The 20,245-nt window shown below is 38.5% G+C and overlaps 1 protein-coding gene across 1 annotated transcript in view; it reads left to right on the top strand.

The window, feature by feature from the left end:
• The first annotated feature begins 2,387 nt into the window (after positions 1–2,387).
• The window catches only part of EVC (EvC ciliary complex subunit 1), a 53,204-nt gene continuing 35,346 nt past the window's right edge, over positions 2,388–20,245 (top strand). Inside the window, exons 1-10 of the mRNA XM_009635512.2 lie at positions 2,388–2,393; positions 2,479–2,589; positions 5,303–5,386; positions 5,910–6,142; positions 7,131–7,215; positions 9,415–9,513; positions 11,800–11,937; positions 13,905–14,063; positions 15,605–15,821; positions 18,870–19,018. Coding sequence (XP_009633807.1) covers positions 2,388–2,393; positions 2,479–2,589; positions 5,303–5,386; positions 5,910–6,142; positions 7,131–7,215; positions 9,415–9,513; positions 11,800–11,937; positions 13,905–14,063; positions 15,605–15,821; positions 18,870–19,018 — 1,281 coding nt within the window. The remainder of the gene's footprint in view (positions 2,394–2,478; positions 2,590–5,302; positions 5,387–5,909; positions 6,143–7,130; positions 7,216–9,414; positions 9,514–11,799; positions 11,938–13,904; positions 14,064–15,604; positions 15,822–18,869; positions 19,019–20,245) is intronic.

The raw sequence follows: 20,245 nt of genomic DNA, 5'->3' as shown, positions 1-20,245 counted from the left end.
TCGGGGTGGGCTCGGTGGTGGGTGGGGAGCCCCGTGGTTCCTGACACACACCTCTGCTGGAAAGGATGTTTCTATTTCCCTCGCCTAAAAATTCACTTAAACAGACGGGGTGACTCAAAAAAGAGGCCGGTTTCAGCATTTATGTGTTCCGAATATTGCCCTACTGGCCTGTGTCATCAAAGGTGACCCACTAGTTGCCTCTCGCAGCCGTCACTGCTTCTACGAGGCTGTGTTGCTTTTGAGGGCTGGTGGAAGATGTACCTGGCTTGCAGGAATTTTGTGAGATAATTGGAAACAAACACTAATTTCCCTCCTAATCCAGTAGGAACAAACCGATTTCCAAAGCATTTTACAAACTTTTCCAAAGTCCATTTTCCAAACAGCACAAGCAGAGCATTGGTACTAACTCACTGCAGTAACTTCGCACTGAGGGTACGCACGTACTTACCTGAGAAATAAAGGAAGCAGAATGCACCTGACAGTTTGCTTGATGCAAAACTAACAGGGCTTTTTAAAGCATGGGATTTGGTTAATAACACAGCTGCCTCGCTGTTTTACGGGCTGCGGTGGATGGTTTGTATCTCTATTACATAAAGTGTTTGTTTGCACTCGAGGGTTGCAGAGGTAGCGCATACCCACAGAACCGCTACCAGGCAGATACATTTTCTGAGAATTATTATCGACTTCTGCTTCCTTCTCCCATCACATTTAGTCCCAGGTCGTGCTGTATTGACTGGATGTAGCAATGGTTGGCGCTGTCACAGCTGGGAAACGTGGAGCCCAGCGGAGCTTTCTGCCAACCTGCCGTGGGGGGTCTGGTCTGGCTTGGTTTTTAACCACACCTTTTCTCAGCTATCATGGTTCTGCTGTGCATGTGTATCTAGTGTTGATCATCATTAAACATGACACAGGAGAAAAATCCTCTTGCTCCCAACTGCTTTTAAGTAGGAGGTTTGAAACTGTTTGAAGCCATGCTTCAGGCTAGTAACGGAGGCACTTCAAATGTGGGATCAATGCATCCTGCGCGAGTGCAAGCCTCTCTGATTCAGTTGCTCATTTTCCCTGCCTTAACAGGTGGTATCTTTATTGTACTGTCACTACCGACTCAAATACAGCCATGTACAACTTTATCCTTCATGTCATTTGTGTCAATAGGGAATAGAAGCTGTCAGTTCTCTCTGGCCCAGATCTTCAGATGCATTTAGGTGCTTAAGTGCCATTAAAAACAATGCTGCTGTTGTAAAAGAGTTGTTTATTTTGAAAGAAAAAAAAAACCTGCCTGCTGGCCATACAGAGCACATTGCAGGGTAAGCAGGTTGTATCCTATGGGCCTGATTTCCCAAATGAAACAGGGCTACCTTGGGCTGTCTGTGCCTGTTCCTTCCTCGTGCTGACTGCCCCACCGATGCTATAGAGCAAGCCTGTTGCATGTATAGCAGCTACGGAACTGCACGTATTGCAGCCTTCTGTATCCAAAGTAAAAGCAGGGGTAGTTTACCTAAGTACGCAGTGTTGTTTCCCAAGCAGCTGAGTTATCCCTGCAGTGGGAGCAGGGCAGTACCTGGAATCCAGAGCAGCCATAGGCACTGCAATAAGCTACCGGCATTTGTCATTCAGCCCCAATTAATCACTATTCTATAGATCTCAGCCTGAATCTGTGGGACTTGGATACGTGCAGTTAAGTGCCTTACTGGTTTGATGATCTGTGCATAGGACGCACTGGGAAGGTTTTAAGAAGACACCTTTACTGTGGTAACTTCAGAGTGTGTAGTGTGCCGTAACAAATTTCTATCGATAATACTGTCCTGTTAGAGTATGGTGTGGCCTGGAGGCTCTTGTGTCCCTTTGGGTTGGAGCTTGTCTCATTATGGTATTCCAGTAGATTAGCTTGATGAAGTGTTACAGTAATTACAGTTAGGCTTAGTTTTTTTCAACTTCTTAATGCTTGAAAAGGGGAGATCAGTAGCACTTCAGTTGCAAAAACTAGAAAGGACAAAAGCTAATGGAGAGGAAGGCGATGAGATTAGAAAAGTTAGCAGGAAAGAAATGAATCCTGGAAAAAATGAAATACTTTTAAAAACTGTAGTGGTGGAGATATAAAGGAATGAAAATGAAAACTGGATGAATATGAACAGTCAGATAAATAAGATGAGAAAAGCAAATTCTTATTTTGGAGTGGCTGTGGTGTGAGGTACAGCGGTGAATCCAATGTGGCTACTTCCACAAGTCCTGATCACTCAGCCTAAATTTTGTGAACTTCTGGTCAAATGCATAAAGTTCATTAATTTTAATTATTCCTTTGTGAATATGTAAAATTCTCATGCATTTTCAGATTGTATTTTTCCAAAATTTTCAACTAATACTGAAACAATTTTCAGGATGGAGACATGAATGTATCCAGGCTGCTGTCAAAGATGCTTCCAGTGAATCTGCATGATCTCAGTGTTATGTTTTATCTTTTTTCTCTTGGAATTTCAGAAGGATGATTCCCAGAGACTTCTTGAAAGCTTCAGCTCTGATGAAAAAGAGCACACACTTAGGAAAAGTAAAGCAGAACCCTATACATCAAAAGAGGAAATGGTGCTGGAGGTAAAGCTCTACTCTTGTTGGTGGATGTCCATTTTGCTGGATGTAGCAATGAGCACATTCAGGGCCGTGTCCAAACTGTCTTAATTTTATTAGGTTTGGAATTAAGTCCTTAAAAAGTGTTCAGAAAAAGCGTAATAAGGAGAGCGGGAGTTGATGGCTGCTTATGAATGCAACCATTTCAGGCACTCATTCCCCTTATGAATTCTATTTCTCTTGGGTGACTCTTTGGGTATTTACGTCAAGATCCTGAGTTCTTTTTGGACAGAGACTTCTTTGGTTTTGTCTCTACATTGTCCTTAATTTCAAAAGGCTGATGGGAAGAGTTAACACTATTGACATAAGAAAAAGGTCTTAAGTACTGAAATCGGTGCTGGTAGTTGATAGTAGATTCTTCTCTGGAGAAGGAGATTTATTAGAGAATTAACAAAGTTCCCTCATCAGGTCCAATCTGGAACAAATACTTTTTTTTCTAGAGCCTCCTTAGAGGCTCCAACTCTCAGCTGGACTGAGTAGATCAATGGAGGCAGAAAGAATAAATGAAATAAAATGAGTATGTTTGTGAACAGCAGCATCTTCAATGGCTTTCTCACATAGGAAGTTCTCCCATCAGGTACCAGCTGAAGATGCAGTGCAGAGGTCAAGTGACCTCTGAAACACCAGTGTGGTGAGCTGGGATTCAAGGACAATTAGAGGACAATTTGGAAAGAAAAGTAGGAGAAGGTATAAACTTAACCCACCTTCAGAATTCAAACAACTATTTTTTTTTTGCGCGAATCTCAAAGTAACTTGATGACCAGTCCTACCGTGTCGTTGTTAGATCACAGCCTTTCACCCAAAGCTGATTTGACTGCTCTCAATGAAGCTAAAGGTTGTGAGTTAAACTGCACATATAAAAAAAATGTGCAGTTCAGCTAAGTCATTCAGTCTACTATACATAAATTAAGTACATGCAGAAAGCGTCAGTTAAAGCCAGCCAGCTTGTAATGAGAACTGGTGTTTAAGACAAAGAGAAGATAGACATTGTTGTAAACATTTTACTATTGGTTTAAATCCTGACAGGTAATTAATCTTCATTTCAGTTTTGTGATGAGGAATGGCGACAAACCATGGTTGGTCGTTTTGCTTGAGTTAAAATACAGCATAACAAGTGAACATGGATTAGATTGTCTTTTGGAGTGTAAATCTTATGGGAGAACTTATGTAATAATATAACTTTATGCATATTACCAGTCTTTTTGAAATGGGATCACCGTCTTTTAAAGGTGATCATTTACAACTATATCCATTTCCCAAACACATGAGCTCATTTACAACACATTAAGAACTAACCTTGTTATTTGAAGGCACTTTCTCCCACCTATTTGTTTAACTACTGAAGTTACATATATTTTTTATTCATTTGTTCCAATTCCCAGAAGCTTTTGCTGTTACTAGCATCAAATTGACAGTTCATGGAGAAGCATATATGGAAAATGTTTTTAGTTAGGTTAGAGCACTTCAGAAAAACAGGTATTTTCATTCTGAGACCTTCCACATTGCAATAATACCATAATTGCTATGTTAATAATAACTGTGTATTACTTGTGCCTGCTGAGAAGCAGGATGTGTTAGTTCTAGCACACTGTGATATGGCTTTATGGCTGGGGATGGGAGCTGCTCTGCCCCCAGCCATTACAGAGCAATGGATCTGTCGGCTTCTATCCCTGAATACGTACTACAGCAGTGGAACTACTCAGTATGAGCAAGTGTTTTACATGCTGACCACATGCTTTTAACTTTATCAGTAAATCCAAAATTGACTGTTGGAAATGAGATGGAGATGAAAAGGGGCAATGATAAAAGAGTCTAATGAATGACGTAGTTTGCTCTTCTCTTCCCGTCTCTATTTTTAGACTCTATTAGTGCTTTGATATTTCCTAGAAAAATCTTTGTGCAAAAGAGTGTGGTGTTTCGATAGATCAGATTCTTTCATTTCATATGACAAAACCAAAAAAAGTTAGACTAAGAAATCTCCTAAAGCTTGGATTTAAATGTTTTATCTGTTGCTTATAGCCAACCTTTTATTAAGCCATACATATCCTCATGAAACAAAGCTGATTATCCCATTGTTCCAGTGCATAAAGCAGTGGATAGGAAAGAGGAGGACCAGAAAGTCAGATTACATGATATAGCAGATTGTATGAAAAGAATGCATTATCTATAAGAAGTTCTTTGAAAGAACATTGGTATTTTCTCTAGATTATAGGTAAGGGTAGTGCTATAAAAGTTCTTCCTGGAAAAAATGGTGACTAGTTTTGTTTAATCTATCATTTCATTATTTAAATTGAAGGTCAGAATTTATAGCCATGATGATATCTGTGGAGCTTATCCTTTAATAGTTTCTATTATTAAGATAATTCCAGTCTCTCATGTGAAATCTTTAGTTGCTACTAAAGGGGGAAAAAAACCTGAAATGAATACCAGCTATTACCTATTTTCCCTTGCAGGAGTAAAAGCATTTTGGAGCAGGGGTAATGACAGAGTTCTTTTTTCTGGGTTTCGTACTTTGAATGAGTTATGAGAAGACTTCTTGTGCCAAAGCAGAAACAGTCAATAAATAATTATCAATAGGAATTTCTAAGTTGTGTAACCGGAAGGGGCATGCAATGCTTACAGTGAACAACTATCAGGTCTGCTGTTGTTTCCAAATGGTTTTCTGTTCTTTTCCATACAGGAAAGTGAGTCTCCTCTGAACAGTAATGTCACGGCATTTGCGTTAAAGGCAAAAGTGATCTATCCCATCAATCAGAAATTTAGGGTAAGGTTATAGATTCTACTTGTAAAAAATTAATGACAATCATTCTGTCAGAGTAAATTGCAGAGTCAAGTAATGGAAGAAAACTTATTGCCAATCTGCTTAATAGGCATCTTTCTTTGTTTATAGTCCGTTGACTCAGGGCTTATTCTGTAAGGCATCAGCTGCTTTCAGCTCCCCCTGAAACCTGCAGTGCTTTACATGGTGTCCGGTTAATTTTCACTGTAGTCAAGAGACCTTTTCTTCCCATTAACATTAATGGAAGTTGGGTCTGTCCAAGGAGACATAAGAAAAAGGCCACAAGGATCTGCCCTTCAGTAAGAAAACATGCACAAAGCAGATAACCACAACAGAAGAATGCTTTTCTGGGCAATGCAGAAACCTGCCAGTATCTTAATTTATGTGGAAACACTTTTGCTGTATATTGTTTAATTTTTCATTTGAAAGCAAACACTGCAAATTGATGAGATGTTTATCTCCTTATTGTGTTGTATTACTTGACCTTGTAAATTGTCTTTGACTGCAGCCTTTGGCAGATGGCTCATCCAATCCATCTTTGCATGAGAACCCAAAGCAGTCAGTTCTGCCTAATCAGGTCATGGAGACATCTACATCAGGCAGCCTGGGATCCCTGAGCCAGGGAGACAAAGAGGACTGCAGTTCCTCCACAACGATACATTCCACAACAAGCGATGACAGATTTCAGGCTCGAGCCTTCCTGAAGGTGGTCAACTTCCCTGAAGTGCTAACGTGTGAGAGGTAAGCAGTAAACCTGCCCTCATGTTTGGTCATTTCCTAGTGTACCCCAGTGGTTTTCAGGACAATCACTAAAGGTCTGGTGTGAACCAAAGGCTGGACTTGAATGCATGCACTCACCACATCAGGACAGGGTTATCTGCTTATAACCCTAAAAAAGTGGTTGGGGAGTTTAACGTAATACATCGTGCTGCAGACTGAAAGTCAGTTTGTTCTTCATGCAATTCTGGGAATCAGAACTTTGGCAAAAGCAGTCTCATAAAAGGTGTATCACCGTATGACAAGGAGATCTCTTGGCTTGTACGCTCAGTTCACACATGCAGTGGCGTGCTTGGCTGGGGATGGAATCCTCTGCCCTGTACAATGTCAAGTCACACAGCAGGTGCCTTGAGAACAGCAAGTGGCAGTGGTCTGTTCTCTCTGTTTTAATGGGAACTACTCATGTCGTATTGTGGAAAAACTGTTCCTTTCTCAGGCACTCGAGTGATGAGCGGGTAGAGCTAATCAAAATGGCTTATCAGCCCTGATTATCTTTCAGCTGCACAACAGCAAGATACCCCTAGATGAATACATGCATGTCTCTATTCTCATTAGGAAGAACAAAGAAAATTATACTTGTGTCACTATGGGGACTGGGGAAGGTACTAGCTATGAAGAATATTTTCAAAATGCCTACTCTATCTATAGCTGTTTTAAATTAAAGCTTTGTTTTCCTTTTGTTGTAGACATTCATGCCTATATTTACCTTGCCTTTTTCTAAAGGGAACTGCAACTCCAACTTCGTTAAAGCATGGTTTTGTTTTGCTTACTTTTATGTAGAGATATTTTATCTGAAAGAGAAGGCAATGTAGAAATGAAGTGACTCGACTGCTGTTCTAGGGCCAATGCTTTTAGGAGAATTTAGTGATTAAGTGAAACTATTATATAGTGTTGCTATTTTACGTGACCTTTATTTAGATTGATATTAACACTTTTTAAATCTTTGTTTTAGTTTTGATGTTAAGCTCTGCCTTTGCAGTCTTATTTTAAAAGATCTCATGCTTCTTGATACTGAACTCAGAAAAGAAAAACATGTGGTAGGTACTCATACCTCATTTATAGCTATTTGTTTTGAACATCTTAGTTGAATATCAGTTTAGGAAATAACATAAACTACTGACTAGCTGGGAAGTATTGTAGTAGAGTTGCTTTATTTTATCTCTCTGTTCCATATATATATGAGCTTCAAAGAGGACTAAAATATAAAGAAATATATTGGGCTGTGAAATACAGGAGGTCAGACTGGATAATATAAAAATTTTATTTTAAACTTTACTCCAGAGAATAACATACAGCACTTGAGGGTCATAAAAATAGAAAAATAGACATATATATTTAATAGATGAGCTTATGTTTTAAGGACAATGCTTGTGCATTGCAGCTTCAAGGACTCCAAGCTCTTTGAATAAAATTGAAAATCCGATTCAGCTGAATCAGTAGCATTGTCATATATACAATAGTTCTGATTTTGCATGACAGATGAATTAAGGTACACATTTAAACCATAGATAGCTAACTGCATCAAGTCACAGCATCCAAAGCTAACAGGAAAAAAAACCAAACTAAAAATGGATGCATACAGTTGTTTATGGTGAGTAGTTATGATCAAGTACTCAATCATTACCATTGCTGAGTTTTATCTTAGTTAATATAAATCTGGACATAAAGTATATAGCTTCCTTCTCCCCTTCTTTCCCAACCTCTGTTTAAGCAGATTGGTCATTTCTGATACAGTTTGTTAAATGCAGTGAGAGTATTTTTCTTCTGGGATTTTCTGAACAAATTTCTACAAATTTCCAAAAGAAGCAGCATGAAAGTAAACCTGGAAAGCAGCTTCTCTTCTGATGGGATTTATTCCCATCTAAGTAGATGAGGAAGGGAACTTCAGATCAGATTCCAGAAGGAAATTTAGCCTGACTAGAGAAGGTTGAACTTGATCTCAAAGTTAATCATCCATTTGTAAATGAAGATAAGTTAACAACATGGTGATGTAATCACAGGAACACTGAGGAAATGAGCATTTAATGTACTTTGTGGCCCACCAGAAACTACTGTAAAAGGCAGATGACTTTGACCTTTAGCTAAAGCTTTGAATGGCTGTGTATTTTCACTAGCAGGGGAAAAGGGGAAAAAAATACTCAGTTTAGAGAATAGTTTCTTCCTTTTCCACTCTGCTTTCTCTGATTTCAGAGTCCGTCTTTCTTAGCGTCAGTTCTAGAAAAAGGAAACATACCCTCTTCCTTCAGTGTTTTCCTGAATTCTTTTTTTCCCCCTTTTTTACAGTATGTGGTATCTTGGTGGTGTGTGTTCAAAACTTGCCAAACTCCTATCCAAAACATTGGCAAGTGAGATCCACAACATGGCTGCTTTACCATTTTCTCTTCTACTCAACTTTGTTGATAACATACTTCCCAGATTTTGCTCAGCTGAAATGTTGGCTTCGACAACTGTTTGTATATGTAAATATGGTTTTATTTAGGTTTTTACATGTTTAAAGTGGGCAACTTCTGCATCATCTGTTTTCAGGTACATGAGTAAACAGGCAGGTGGCTATTAAATTTCACATATTTTTATCTTCATGTTGGAAAATACTGCAGCAGTTAGTAACGAAGTGAATTGTCTTTACACCGACACTCTAATCAAGGCAAGAGAAGAGGTTAAGCAAAAATTATCCCAGTGTTCAAAACCATCTTTTTGAAGACACTGATATTACAATCTTTAAAAAAAACCCCAACACAACGAACAACTGGAAAATAGGTGTATTTTTTGTAAGAGAAGGTAGCTAGAGCTTGAGATGGTTACTTTTGTGTTATATATAAAAATGATTGATACTTCATTTGGCCGACTACAGTTGAAATCATAGTAATAACTATGTTAGTATCTTTCAGCTTAGAGGTTCATTAAACTTGAAAAACGTGGTTTGTATTTTTAAGTGATTTGTATATTGTCCAGTAAAGGGCAGTTTCAGATGTGTTGGTCTGCTTACAAGGCTATATGAGATTATGTCTTTGTCCTTGTTAGAACATAACACCATCTTCCAGTATCTTACTGAAATCAAAGCTGAAGAATTTTTCATAATGCAAGTGCTACAGAGTTCTGATGATGTTTCTGTTATTTTGCTTATGATTCACTATAGTCTCACTGATTGATTTAAATCAACAAAAGTTATCACAAAGATGTCCTTACGATGTTGAACAGGTGTTTACTGTGGGTTTTGTTTCCTTCCTTTTGAGTAGATGTTTAATCAGGTTCTCAAAATATACCTCACAGACTTTTGTCATAAAAAGAAGATTACTGATGATTCGTTCAAGAAGATCCTTTTAATTCAAGAAAATGTAAGTGTTTTTGTTGGTTAATATTTCAGACCACAGAAAATGCTTAATCCAACCAGTCAGTGCAGGCTGCCACAGCAAGGTATCTCACCTGCTCTTTTTAAAAAGCAATGTAATCTGTAATCTATTTCAGAAGAAATACAAAGAAACTCCTTTGTTAGTTGATTCTCTCCATGATCTTGCCCACATTTCCTCCGTGTTGTTGTATGAGGTGATCAGGACAGTGATGTGTCTAATCTGTTAAGAATAAAATTATTTTGTAGTTGAATCCATTCAAGCAAACAGCAAGTTTTCAACCTTATTCACTCAGATTTAAAAATTTCTAATTATCACGTCTTTGTCTGGTTCCATGTATCATCACTGATAATAAACTAGCAGGAAATAAAGCACAAGAAGGAAACTCAAGACTTTTTTTATCGAGGGAAAATATACATATTTTCCTCTTTATCCTTTTTTCTTCCATATACTTGTATCAAAATCCATTTTCCACTTCTGAACTAGATGACATACATTGACAGTCAATATGCATTTCAGGTGGAGTGACAATACTATTTTTAAGATTATTAGAAGGAAAAAATCTTTACAAAACTAAACAAATAGGAGAGCTACTGGTTCCACTTTCCAGGTTAGAGTCATAGAAAAGTCTGAGTTGAGAGCCACCCTGGAGATCATCTTGTCCAACCTTCTGTAGGAAGCAGGGAATAACCTAAGATTATCCAGTGCCCTGCCAAGCAAAGACTTGAATATCTGCACCGAAGGAGATGTCCCTATTTTTCTGGGCAGGGTAGTCCAATATGTAATTCTTACAGGAATGATTTTTTTTTTCTTACATACAGATGGATTTTCACATATAGGCATTAAAGTCTATGGGTTTCCAGCTCTAGTTGTTGAGATTTATTTTGTTCGTTCAGTCTCACAATCTGTGAATGAATATCAGGAATCTCTGTAGTTGTACCTCATAATTTATTTCAGAATAGATTTTGCCTTAAAACTACTCCTCTGCCTTAAATCCTCAGGTTTGGTATTGAAGTTGATTGTATTTACTAAATGAAAAGTGAGATTTGATGTGCAAATCCTTTTTTCTGATGGACTTCTGGTAATGACTTCAAATTGTAAACACAGGGGTAATAGAGATTGGGCATGTTTTCCAATGTAGCCTAACCCTCAGTGAGGCTTGACAGCATCAGTGTCTTCATGCACCTAACTGAGCTGCTGCAAGACGAAGACTGAATCTTGTTTATTAAATGCAGTAATTGCTGGAATAGGCCAGTTGTTCAACTGTCAATATGGGATTCCTATGTCCTATATTCTGGAGAGAAAGGTCTTGGAAACATGAGAGCCTTAGGGTTGGGATATCACATAAGGGGCTGATTATGGATCCCATGTAAAAGAGACATTTGTAATAAGCAAAAGCATTAGCACTGGAAACTACTGTATGTAATACTGCATTGGCAAGACTGAGGATTATATGATTTATCACAGACAGCATTTTCTGCATTGTAAGAAAAATTCATGGAATTTTGATGAAATTGTTTGTGAGGCTTGTCAAAATCTGGTTACATTTCTTCAAGACACAGGGTATCAAGTTAATGCATTGACACCCAAAATTGTGTGATAGTAAAAGTAAATGCTTGTTACCTAAGGCATGTTTCAGCAACTGAAGCATCATCCATTTCAGTACCAAGCTGCTAAGTAAGGGCAGAAGACTAGTATTTGTCACTATCATTAGCTTTTGGAAAAAGCCATCCTGGTTTCAAAGGATTGAAAAACTTTAAAAACCCATATAATCATGTAGCCTGTAATTTGTCCCTTATGAGCATTACGGGTGTGTTCATCCGTGTCTGCTAGCACTCTGCAGGAAACACTATGTGGTTACCATGACTGGATACTTCTCTGTGCTTTCAAACACAGAGTATACACTCATAGCTGCCATTTTAGGTGGGGTATGTGCATTAAAGTAAAAATATTTGTGGGTAGATTCAAAGGATTATTGGTATGAAAGCTCACGGAGTAGTGTTTACTAAAACTTGAATTCAGTGGAGATGGACAACAGTCTTGATTGTACTCACATACTAGTGGAAGTATATGCATTTATATTGAGTGTAGCTAAGAGGTGCCATACATAGAGCTGGAGTATTCCTTGCTTGCTGCAGGAGGTACATTACCCAGAGACAGAACTTTCTGAATGCTCTTGTTAGCTTGCTTAGCCATGAGCCAACATACAAATTCACTTCCGAATTTAGAAATTGTCTGGTTTTCTGTTTAACAAAACACTTGCTTTTTTTCCAGGATTTTGAAGAATTACAGAAACAACTTGACTCTAGACTCCAGAATACTGAGATGTCAGGAGCCCATAATTCGGAGTACCAGACTCTAGAAGACTTAGAAAGGAAAGAAAGAGAATATTCTGAGCACATAATAGATAATGTAACTTTCTAATTTTTCTCTCCTAAAATTTTATTTTAATATTATTCTTTTGGTGGTGAATGCTTTTTTATTTTTTTTAAACTGTTGTGTTGTGTAGCCCACAGTTAGCACTTTAGATGTGTGTGAGTTCTGAAAACATTTTTATGTTGCCCCAGTAAAGTATTTCCAGCTCCCTTTGGGAGAAAATACGGGTTTTATACAAGCTCTGTTTTATCACACTGGGTTTAGAGCTGAGAAATGTCTATTGCTTGTCAGATGGTAAGATTTATTTCAAGCCTAGTTATAGTCTGACTTTTAGGAATATTATTGTAGCACCTTGTTTTCTTCAGTCCTCCATAACTGAGTAAGAGAGTAATAAGAGACTATAAAACATTTTTAAGCTGAAATAATTACTAAGAAAATAATTACCTTTTAGCATGCTTTGCACATTTACGTTAGCAAAACATTTGCCTTAGCACCTCTGCACAATACAATACATTTACATGGGGTTTTATATAAAAAATATAGTTTGATAGCAGGCATTTGATTCTCAAAGTGAAGTTGCTTTTTTTTTTTTTCTCTACAGTAGTGTCACTGTGTCCAAATAACTTGCAGGCTAGTAAGCTGGAGGTTAAGAATATTCTGCATATTATTTTCCAGTAAACTGAATAATCTGGAAGACACTTTTCTTCCCAGTCCTGTTTCTGAGGTTTGAGCAAATTCACTGCTGATGAAAATGAGAGACTGACTAGTCAGTCTGATGGCTCCGTGAGCTGCCTGCGCTGATTGACGGTGGCACTTCAGCCCTGAACTAAAACAGCCCATTATCTCAGCCTTGGGTCTTTTTCATAGAGGAGTTAACATTTTTAATGTCTGATGGTTGAGTGCTTCACTAGGAATTTTCTCAGCTTTCTTGTGATTCTCTCTGCCTTTCACTTTATAGTGGAAGTCCTGGTAACGATGGTACATCTGTGTCAGGTTTCTTTTGCAATTTAACTTTGCTTTTTGAAAAATTGATTGTTTAGAGTTGTCTGGAGTTAGTCACATAAAAACTCCCTGGCAGCCTCGATGAGCAGCATGAGGCAGTTATTCACCAGCAGCAGTCATCCTTCAGCAGGTCTGTCACTCTTATGCCAGCACATGCTTTTCATCCATATTGAAAATGATTTCCCTGTACACAGATTCATATAGATCAGGACCTTGAACTAATCCACTCTTCCCTCAGTAATATAAAGGGTTTTTTTGATGTACTCACAGATACAATAGTCACAGTTTTTTGCAAAGCTCACAGATACTTAGTACAAATCTTGGCCATGGATACATTTTCTTGTCTTTATGTGTACTAGTAATCCCACTGAAGACCACAGAATATTCACAGTTGTGCACAGTCATACATGTTTGTGGGATCAGAACCTAAAACTAGAGATTACCCATTTGATAATATATCAGAATGGGCACATACACTGTGCTGATACTGCATCAAGTACTTAATTCCAGTGCAGTTAAACAAGTGCTTATGTCGCATGTGGCTATGAAAGGCTTTGATGGTTAAAAACAGTGACAATTTTCAGTTTTCCTTTTTTTAGCAAAAATCTTGTTTGACTGGAATGCCTGCTCCTACAGCTAAATAAACTTCCCAGAAAAAAAGGGCTGCAGTTTGTTGTCTTTTTTAGTTTTCCCATTAATACGAACAACATAATAGGCTTTTATAGATGCAATATGTGGAGAACTAACAACAAATTCTTAGTAAGTTATACAGAATTACTATATTAAAAAGGGTCAGGATCGACCTACTTGTTATGTGCCACCAACACGCGTATCATCAGATAGTAAACAGGCTCTTTAGCTTTTCAAAATGTTCCCTGTAACTAATACTGAAAGCTGTCTGTAGTCTCAGTCACTTGTATTTCAGTAGACTCATATGCTGTAATGAAATAGTAGATGATTAATGAGGGAACATGGATTGTTTTTTGATTCATATTCCACAGATGGAAGCTTTCTGGAAGCAGACTGACAAAGCCCAGGAGGCTTTTCTGGACCAATCAAAATGCTCAAGTGCCAAAGCAACCAAGATAATGATGGATCTGACCGAGAAGATGATTGCAGTAGAAAGCTTATTAAGTGAATCTCAAGATTTGCAGGCAATGGTAAAGTTCAAAAAGAAATAAAAGTTGAGAGAGATTTAGTCAATCTGAACACAAAGAATGATTCAAGTGTACAGAGTCTGTCAGTCTTGCCTCAGGGATGATGTAGACTGTTTAATCCAGTTGTCTCTTTCAGGTTTGTTGCAAAGAGCTCAACTTCCATTTCAGTTTGTGGAGACTCACAGGAGGGTGAACTGTTTGCATTTGAGTTCTAATTCTCAAAATACCGTTTAGGCAGTCATGTTAGGAAAAAGTGATATCAGTGCAGCCAGCGAGCCAGGAGCAAGAGCAATAGATCTAATGATGAAGGAGAATTGTTACCCTGGGCGTTAGGACATTTCTTTTTCTTTCAAAGTATTTATTCCACTTCGACTGAGAAATACTAGTTTAAATTTGAGGGTGGTTCTGTGTGTCCAGTGACTTTTAACTGGAATTGAAAACCCTTCACATCTCTTAGTGATACGGTCTTAAGACGGAAAAATGTGTTTATAAAGGCATCAGCATTGTGCTTTATGTTGTGTTAAATCTAACATCCTTTATTTGCTTTGCACAGGACGTACTAAAAGGATTACTTGGAATTTATAGATTAACAGTACAATCAGCATCTAGCCCGCTGCATTTATTAGTAATTTGGAGAATAAATGGATAGCTCGCTTTATTTGGCTTACTAATAAACAGACACAGTAATTATTAGCTTGTTAGTTTTGCATTGGAGCAGCTAAGTAAACTGAGCTGACCAGGTATGAAAATAGTCTTTGCAGCTGATCACATTTGATCCATACCAGGCTACCTTCAGATGGGCAGAGTTCAGATGAGGTGTTTGGATACAGATACAGGAAATATTCCTACCTGAAGTCACTACTGTGATACTTGCATCTCATTGCAAAGGTCATCGTCTGCGTGTCTCCGCTAACTACAGTATTTGTCACGCTCTTTCCAACCTTGCAGCACTGTCTAAAGCAGCTACAGTTTCACCCACGAAATCTTGCTCTCTACTGTAATCCTGGGCTTCTTCTCTAATAGTGCAATGAAAGCTGCTAGGCCATAGGCAATTATACTAATTTTTAGTATATTTACTGAACTCCAGCTCACCACATACTTGAAGGAATCCCAGCAGTATCAAAATCAGCTATGTATCCTCATTTCAAAATGAAGGCCCATACTGGTGTGCTGTATAGTACCTTCAAAAGTGGCCCAGGACTTCCATGTTGCCTTTCTGTCCATCTTTCCCCCTTGAGTATTTACATTTGTTCTGCAAGCTTGTTGTCTTTTTCTGCCTTAGTGTCTTCTTGACAGCTACAAATAATGAAAAACACCAATAGTTTTAGATCAGCTCTTGCAACTGAACATGTGATAAGCCCACTGCTATCCTACACTGGTGAAGGTTTTCAGAAGTTAAGTACATGAGGATTGTTATTCACATGGTCTTGAGAAGCCACCTCAGTTTTCTGTGTAGTCTGGGAATGAATAATTCAATGAAATGACAAGCCCAACCAAAGACCCATTCTTGGTTTCTAAACAAGACTTTTTTATGTTTGTTTTAGGACATTCAGGAAAGGTTATTCAACTGGGAGCTTATGGTGAAAATGATCGATTCACTGAAGTCCTATATACCAGAAGAGTGCAAGTGTAGATTAAATATTGTATCAAATATTCTGGACCATTTAACTGTAAAGAATAATCTCTCAGTCCGACAAAAGGAAGAACTTTTAACGGATCTGCACAAGGCCTTCTGGGAACAGCTGGCGCATTTCAGTAATGGTGAGTACTTAGACCAGAGCTCATGACTTAACAAATATGCATGTGAGTTCTCATTATTGTATTAAGTAGTAAAAAAATTATGGCTTCAGCCTTATACCCCTCTGTTTTAAAAAGGTATTGATGAATTGGCCAAGAACACTATTACTGTGAATCATAGAATCTTAGATTCATAGAATGTTTTGGGTTGGAAGGGACCCCTAGAGGTCATCTAGTCCAACCCCCCTGCAGTGAGCAGGGACACTGCTAACTAGATGAGGTTGCTCAGAGCCCCGTCCAACCTGGTCATGAAGGGTGGATGCTTTAGAGTAGGAATTTTGGCTTCAAGCCTTCTAGGTCTTGTTTCAGGCATTGCTATGAATTTAGTCTACGGTTCACATCATCTATACCAGACTTCATCAATTTGAAGATTGAAGAGTCACATTTGTTACAAGTATTTGTGAGATTTCTTCATTTAGTGTTCACATACTTGACGTTGTTGATACTGGCTAATGTTAGGGACAGTAATAGCTGTGTATGTGAAGAATACTGTCTTATGATCTCCTGTTAGCATGTGGAGCCAGAAGATACACAAAAAATAATTGTGCTATCACTTTTGTGAAAAGATAATTTTAAGGCTTATCTTCAGATAAACTTCTCTTACTATGTCAGACTAAAATACTTTAAAAATGCAGTCTTTTCTCCTTCCTCTTACAGCCCTTCACATTGCCTATGTGTAAAGTACACAATTATAACAAAGTGTAAGCTGACTGACCTATTGATTTAAGGTTCTCCCTGTTTCACTTTGCACATTACCTAATGCCCAACATGTTGAGAAACGTACCTCCGACATCTCTGATAGGTGCTGTATCAAGGGCTCAGTTCTTCCCATCAGCACTCATGGAAAATTATAGTACACGTTCAGTCAAAAGGAAAACAGTGAGAAGTATTTTACTCTCACACATTTTCCAGAAACTTTTCTGCTACTTGTGAGCATATTTAAAGAAAATTGTCCTAGAAAAATGGCATCAGGGTTAGAGTTCAATGAACTAAATAGTCAGACTGAATGTAGTCTTGTTGCAGTGTGTTCTTGCTGCAGAGCTGCTCATTCACATTCAGGCTTTGTGTTGATAAATTGTTCCATATCTCACAGTCATAAATTCACAGAATCACAGAATGGTGGAGGGTGGAAGGGACCTCTGGAGGTCATATGGTCCAACTCCCCTTTGTGTTGATAAATTGTTCCATATCTCACAGTCGTAAATTCACAGAATCACAGAATGGTGGTACACAACGCATTACTGGCTTCCAGGTGGACGTTGTGCACATTTTCAATCCATCTCACTGTCTGCTCATCCAGCCTATACTTCATCCTCTTCTCTATGAGGATCTGATGGGAGACTGTCAAAAACCTTGCTGAAGTCAAGGTAGACAATATCCACTGCTCTCCCCTCATCTACCGAGCCAGTCATTTCAGCATAGAAGGTAATCGGAATTCCCGTGCTGCAGACTTGCTCCACTTTAAGAACATCAATTAACCACGTAAACAGTTTACTGATAGTCATTAATTCATGTATATTGTGATACAGATTATTTCATGGATGTTTGCTCCTAAAACTGGCATGCCTAGTTCATAGTCTTTGCATAGGTTCAGCCACTAACATTCTTTAAGCATAAATGTGGGTGTTTTTCCCCCTTTTTTGTCAAGTTTCTCTTGTTCCAAAGCAAAAATGCCTCTATCAAGACCTTGATTTTATGCAAAGTAGGTGTTTGTAGTTATATATAGCTATATATTATAGTTAGTACATCCTGTACAGAACGGCATTGTCAACCTCCTGTTTTAGATAGACATGAAATGTGCCTAAAAAAAAAACAAACAAGCCAAACAATCTGGAGTGCAGTGTTTTCACATGAGAGTCTATGTTGACCTTGCTTATGAGCTCCTAAGTATATAAATTAAACTGTACCTGTAAGTCACAAGCGGAACACAACGCCAGCAAGACTGTACTCCTAGGAAACAAACGGAAGTAGTGTTTAAAAGTGACAGTTGCTACATTTGTTCAAATGACATTTTTATTACAGGCTTTCCTCTACTTCCAGTGCACTTTCAAGTGTTTTGTCAGTGGATCATCAGCCTGCGGATAAGCATGATAAATTACCATGGAGAATAAGTAACATGCTCGGTGCTACAGTACTGTACTCTTATTTCTCCACAAAATAATTTCTCATAGCTAAAGCAGGTTGATGTGGTGGCAAAAGAGCAACCACAGATGACTGTTCTTTTGCATTCCTCTTTAGCTGCCTGTGTCAGGAATGAAGTACTGGTCTGGGGCAGGGCAAGTGGGGGAAATGAATAAAGTTCCTCTTGGGTGGACAGGCAATGAGAGATGAAGTAGTGGCAGAACATCGGAAGCACCAATTCCACTCTGCAGCACACGGTCCATGTAGACTTATGAATTTATAAATCACTTGGAGCTGTAGGGGGGATAAAGGGAGGAAGAACTCTGTCCCAAATATTTCACAGTATTAGCACAAAATCAGAGGGACTTTGACAACTTTTGCTGCAGGTTCCTGGATGAGTCACTTTGGAAGCCTGGTATGGCTGCATGCCAGTTCAAACTAATTTGAACTAGCACTGCTCTAGACCTTTTCTCCCCACCATATGTTACTGCCCCTGTCCTTGCAGCAGCATCTGCATATCTGCAATTAGGAAGTGAGTCAGTTCTGGACCTTCCCAAAGCAGGAGGGGGAGGTCTGGGGTGCTGCAGGTGGGAATCTGTTTCTTGAACTAACTCACTGCCTTTGCATAAGCAGCAGCAGCAGCAGTGAAAGGGAGGGTACAGGATGGTAGTGCTCCAAAACCACGATAGATTTAAATGCCATGTAACAACCCAAAAGTTCACATCTAAAAATACCATCAGGGTAAGACTCAAATTTGAAATCCTGCATGGTAATTACTTGCCTATTTCATTCACTAACAGATTTCTGTGAGCTTATGTTGTGTGACAGTAGCAGATGCTACTTTCTCCCTGTGGAGTTGTGGTATCTAATCATCAGTGGTTTGTGTTCCAGAATGTATCCAGCAAAGTAAAGACCTGATCTTGAAACGACTGGAGTGCCGTGCAGCAAAGACGGAAGAGTTCAAACAAAGACAGAGAACTGAACAAGGGAGTCTCCTCAGTAAAACTTTTCATATTGAAGATGTTCATCATTTTATTAAGGTGAGGACGTAAAAGCTTAATTTCACTGTTCCACTAATTTTTAAGGCCAAATACATCGCAGATTTCTCCCAGTTCTATGCAACTGGGATTTTTGGGTCATGCTGAGAATCACGTACAGTAGCACAGGTAGGATAGGGTCAGACTCCCTGTTGGCTAGGCTTGCCTAGAGGCTTTTTCTGCAGTGTTGCTCTTGTCACATTGGAACAAAATACCAAAGGGTGTTAATGCTAGATTGTACGTTTTGTAGAAAACATCTTTTACTTAGATACTATGTGATAGGAATAGATAGGAAATCTCTGGAGGAAAGTATCTGGCCTGCTCTATAGAAGAAAACAAACTGCACTGATCTAATTGCTTTTCTACGAGTGAGGTTACTGAGGCTCAAAAGACTATCAAATTTCACATAAGCAGAGGGCAAATTCATTACGATCGCTGGCAGGATACCTTAGAGAAGGTTTGCAATAGATAGTTTAATATGTATACAATGGCCAGTGTAATGTTTTCTCGGCCATATTTTCTGCAGAGCTCTATTGTTGTTCAGAATGTATATAAGAAACCAGAGTTCTTAGCTGTAAATGCTGCAAAACTTCTATAACTGCTGAGAACTACAGATGCAAGTTATTAAGAAATAAAAAAAAAATCAATCCTCAATTTTCATGAAAAGAAATAATTTAAGGCTAAAGTGGCTACATCCAGCAGCGTTAAACTTTTGATGAAATCTAATAACTTCAATAAATTACTGTATGAGAAGACCCAGATTCCAGCTGTAGCAAACTGTCAAAATTTATTGATCTCACCACTGCAATTTTGTACTGCAGGGCCAAGTTCTTTAATTATATTGTATGAATTGGATAATGCAGTTACTGTTCTTGTATGCAACACCTGTCTGGCAACACCTCACTTCAAAACAAAAGGTTTCAGGCACTTTAAAACAGTAGAGCACATTTTACTTCTTTGGCTTTTTCGTAACTTGAAACATTTTTGTAGCCATTGAGCACTTGTGAATGTATTTTCCTTAGACGTGTCGTTCAAAACTCCTGGACACATCCCAACTTCATTAAACAAAGCTTAGAAATTTTGTATTAAGACCTCTCCCCTACAAAGTTAATGCCACACAGCTTTGTGCAAGAGATAGTGTAGTCTGTACACCTTAGAAAGCTAACACATGTGCTTAGTTAACCTGTAGATTAATGATCTGCTTACGACAGGCTGAGCAGGGATGGGCAA

Source organism: Egretta garzetta, unplaced genomic scaffold (genome assembly GCF_000687185.1).
Source record: "Egretta garzetta isolate BGI_Z169 unplaced genomic scaffold, ASM68718v1 scaffold193, whole genome shotgun sequence".
NCBI classification, from domain to species: domain Eukaryota; kingdom Metazoa; phylum Chordata; class Aves; order Pelecaniformes; family Ardeidae; genus Egretta; species Egretta garzetta.
The sequence above is the reverse complement of the archived record's forward strand: the minus strand, read 5'-3'. Positions and strand labels throughout refer to the sequence as shown.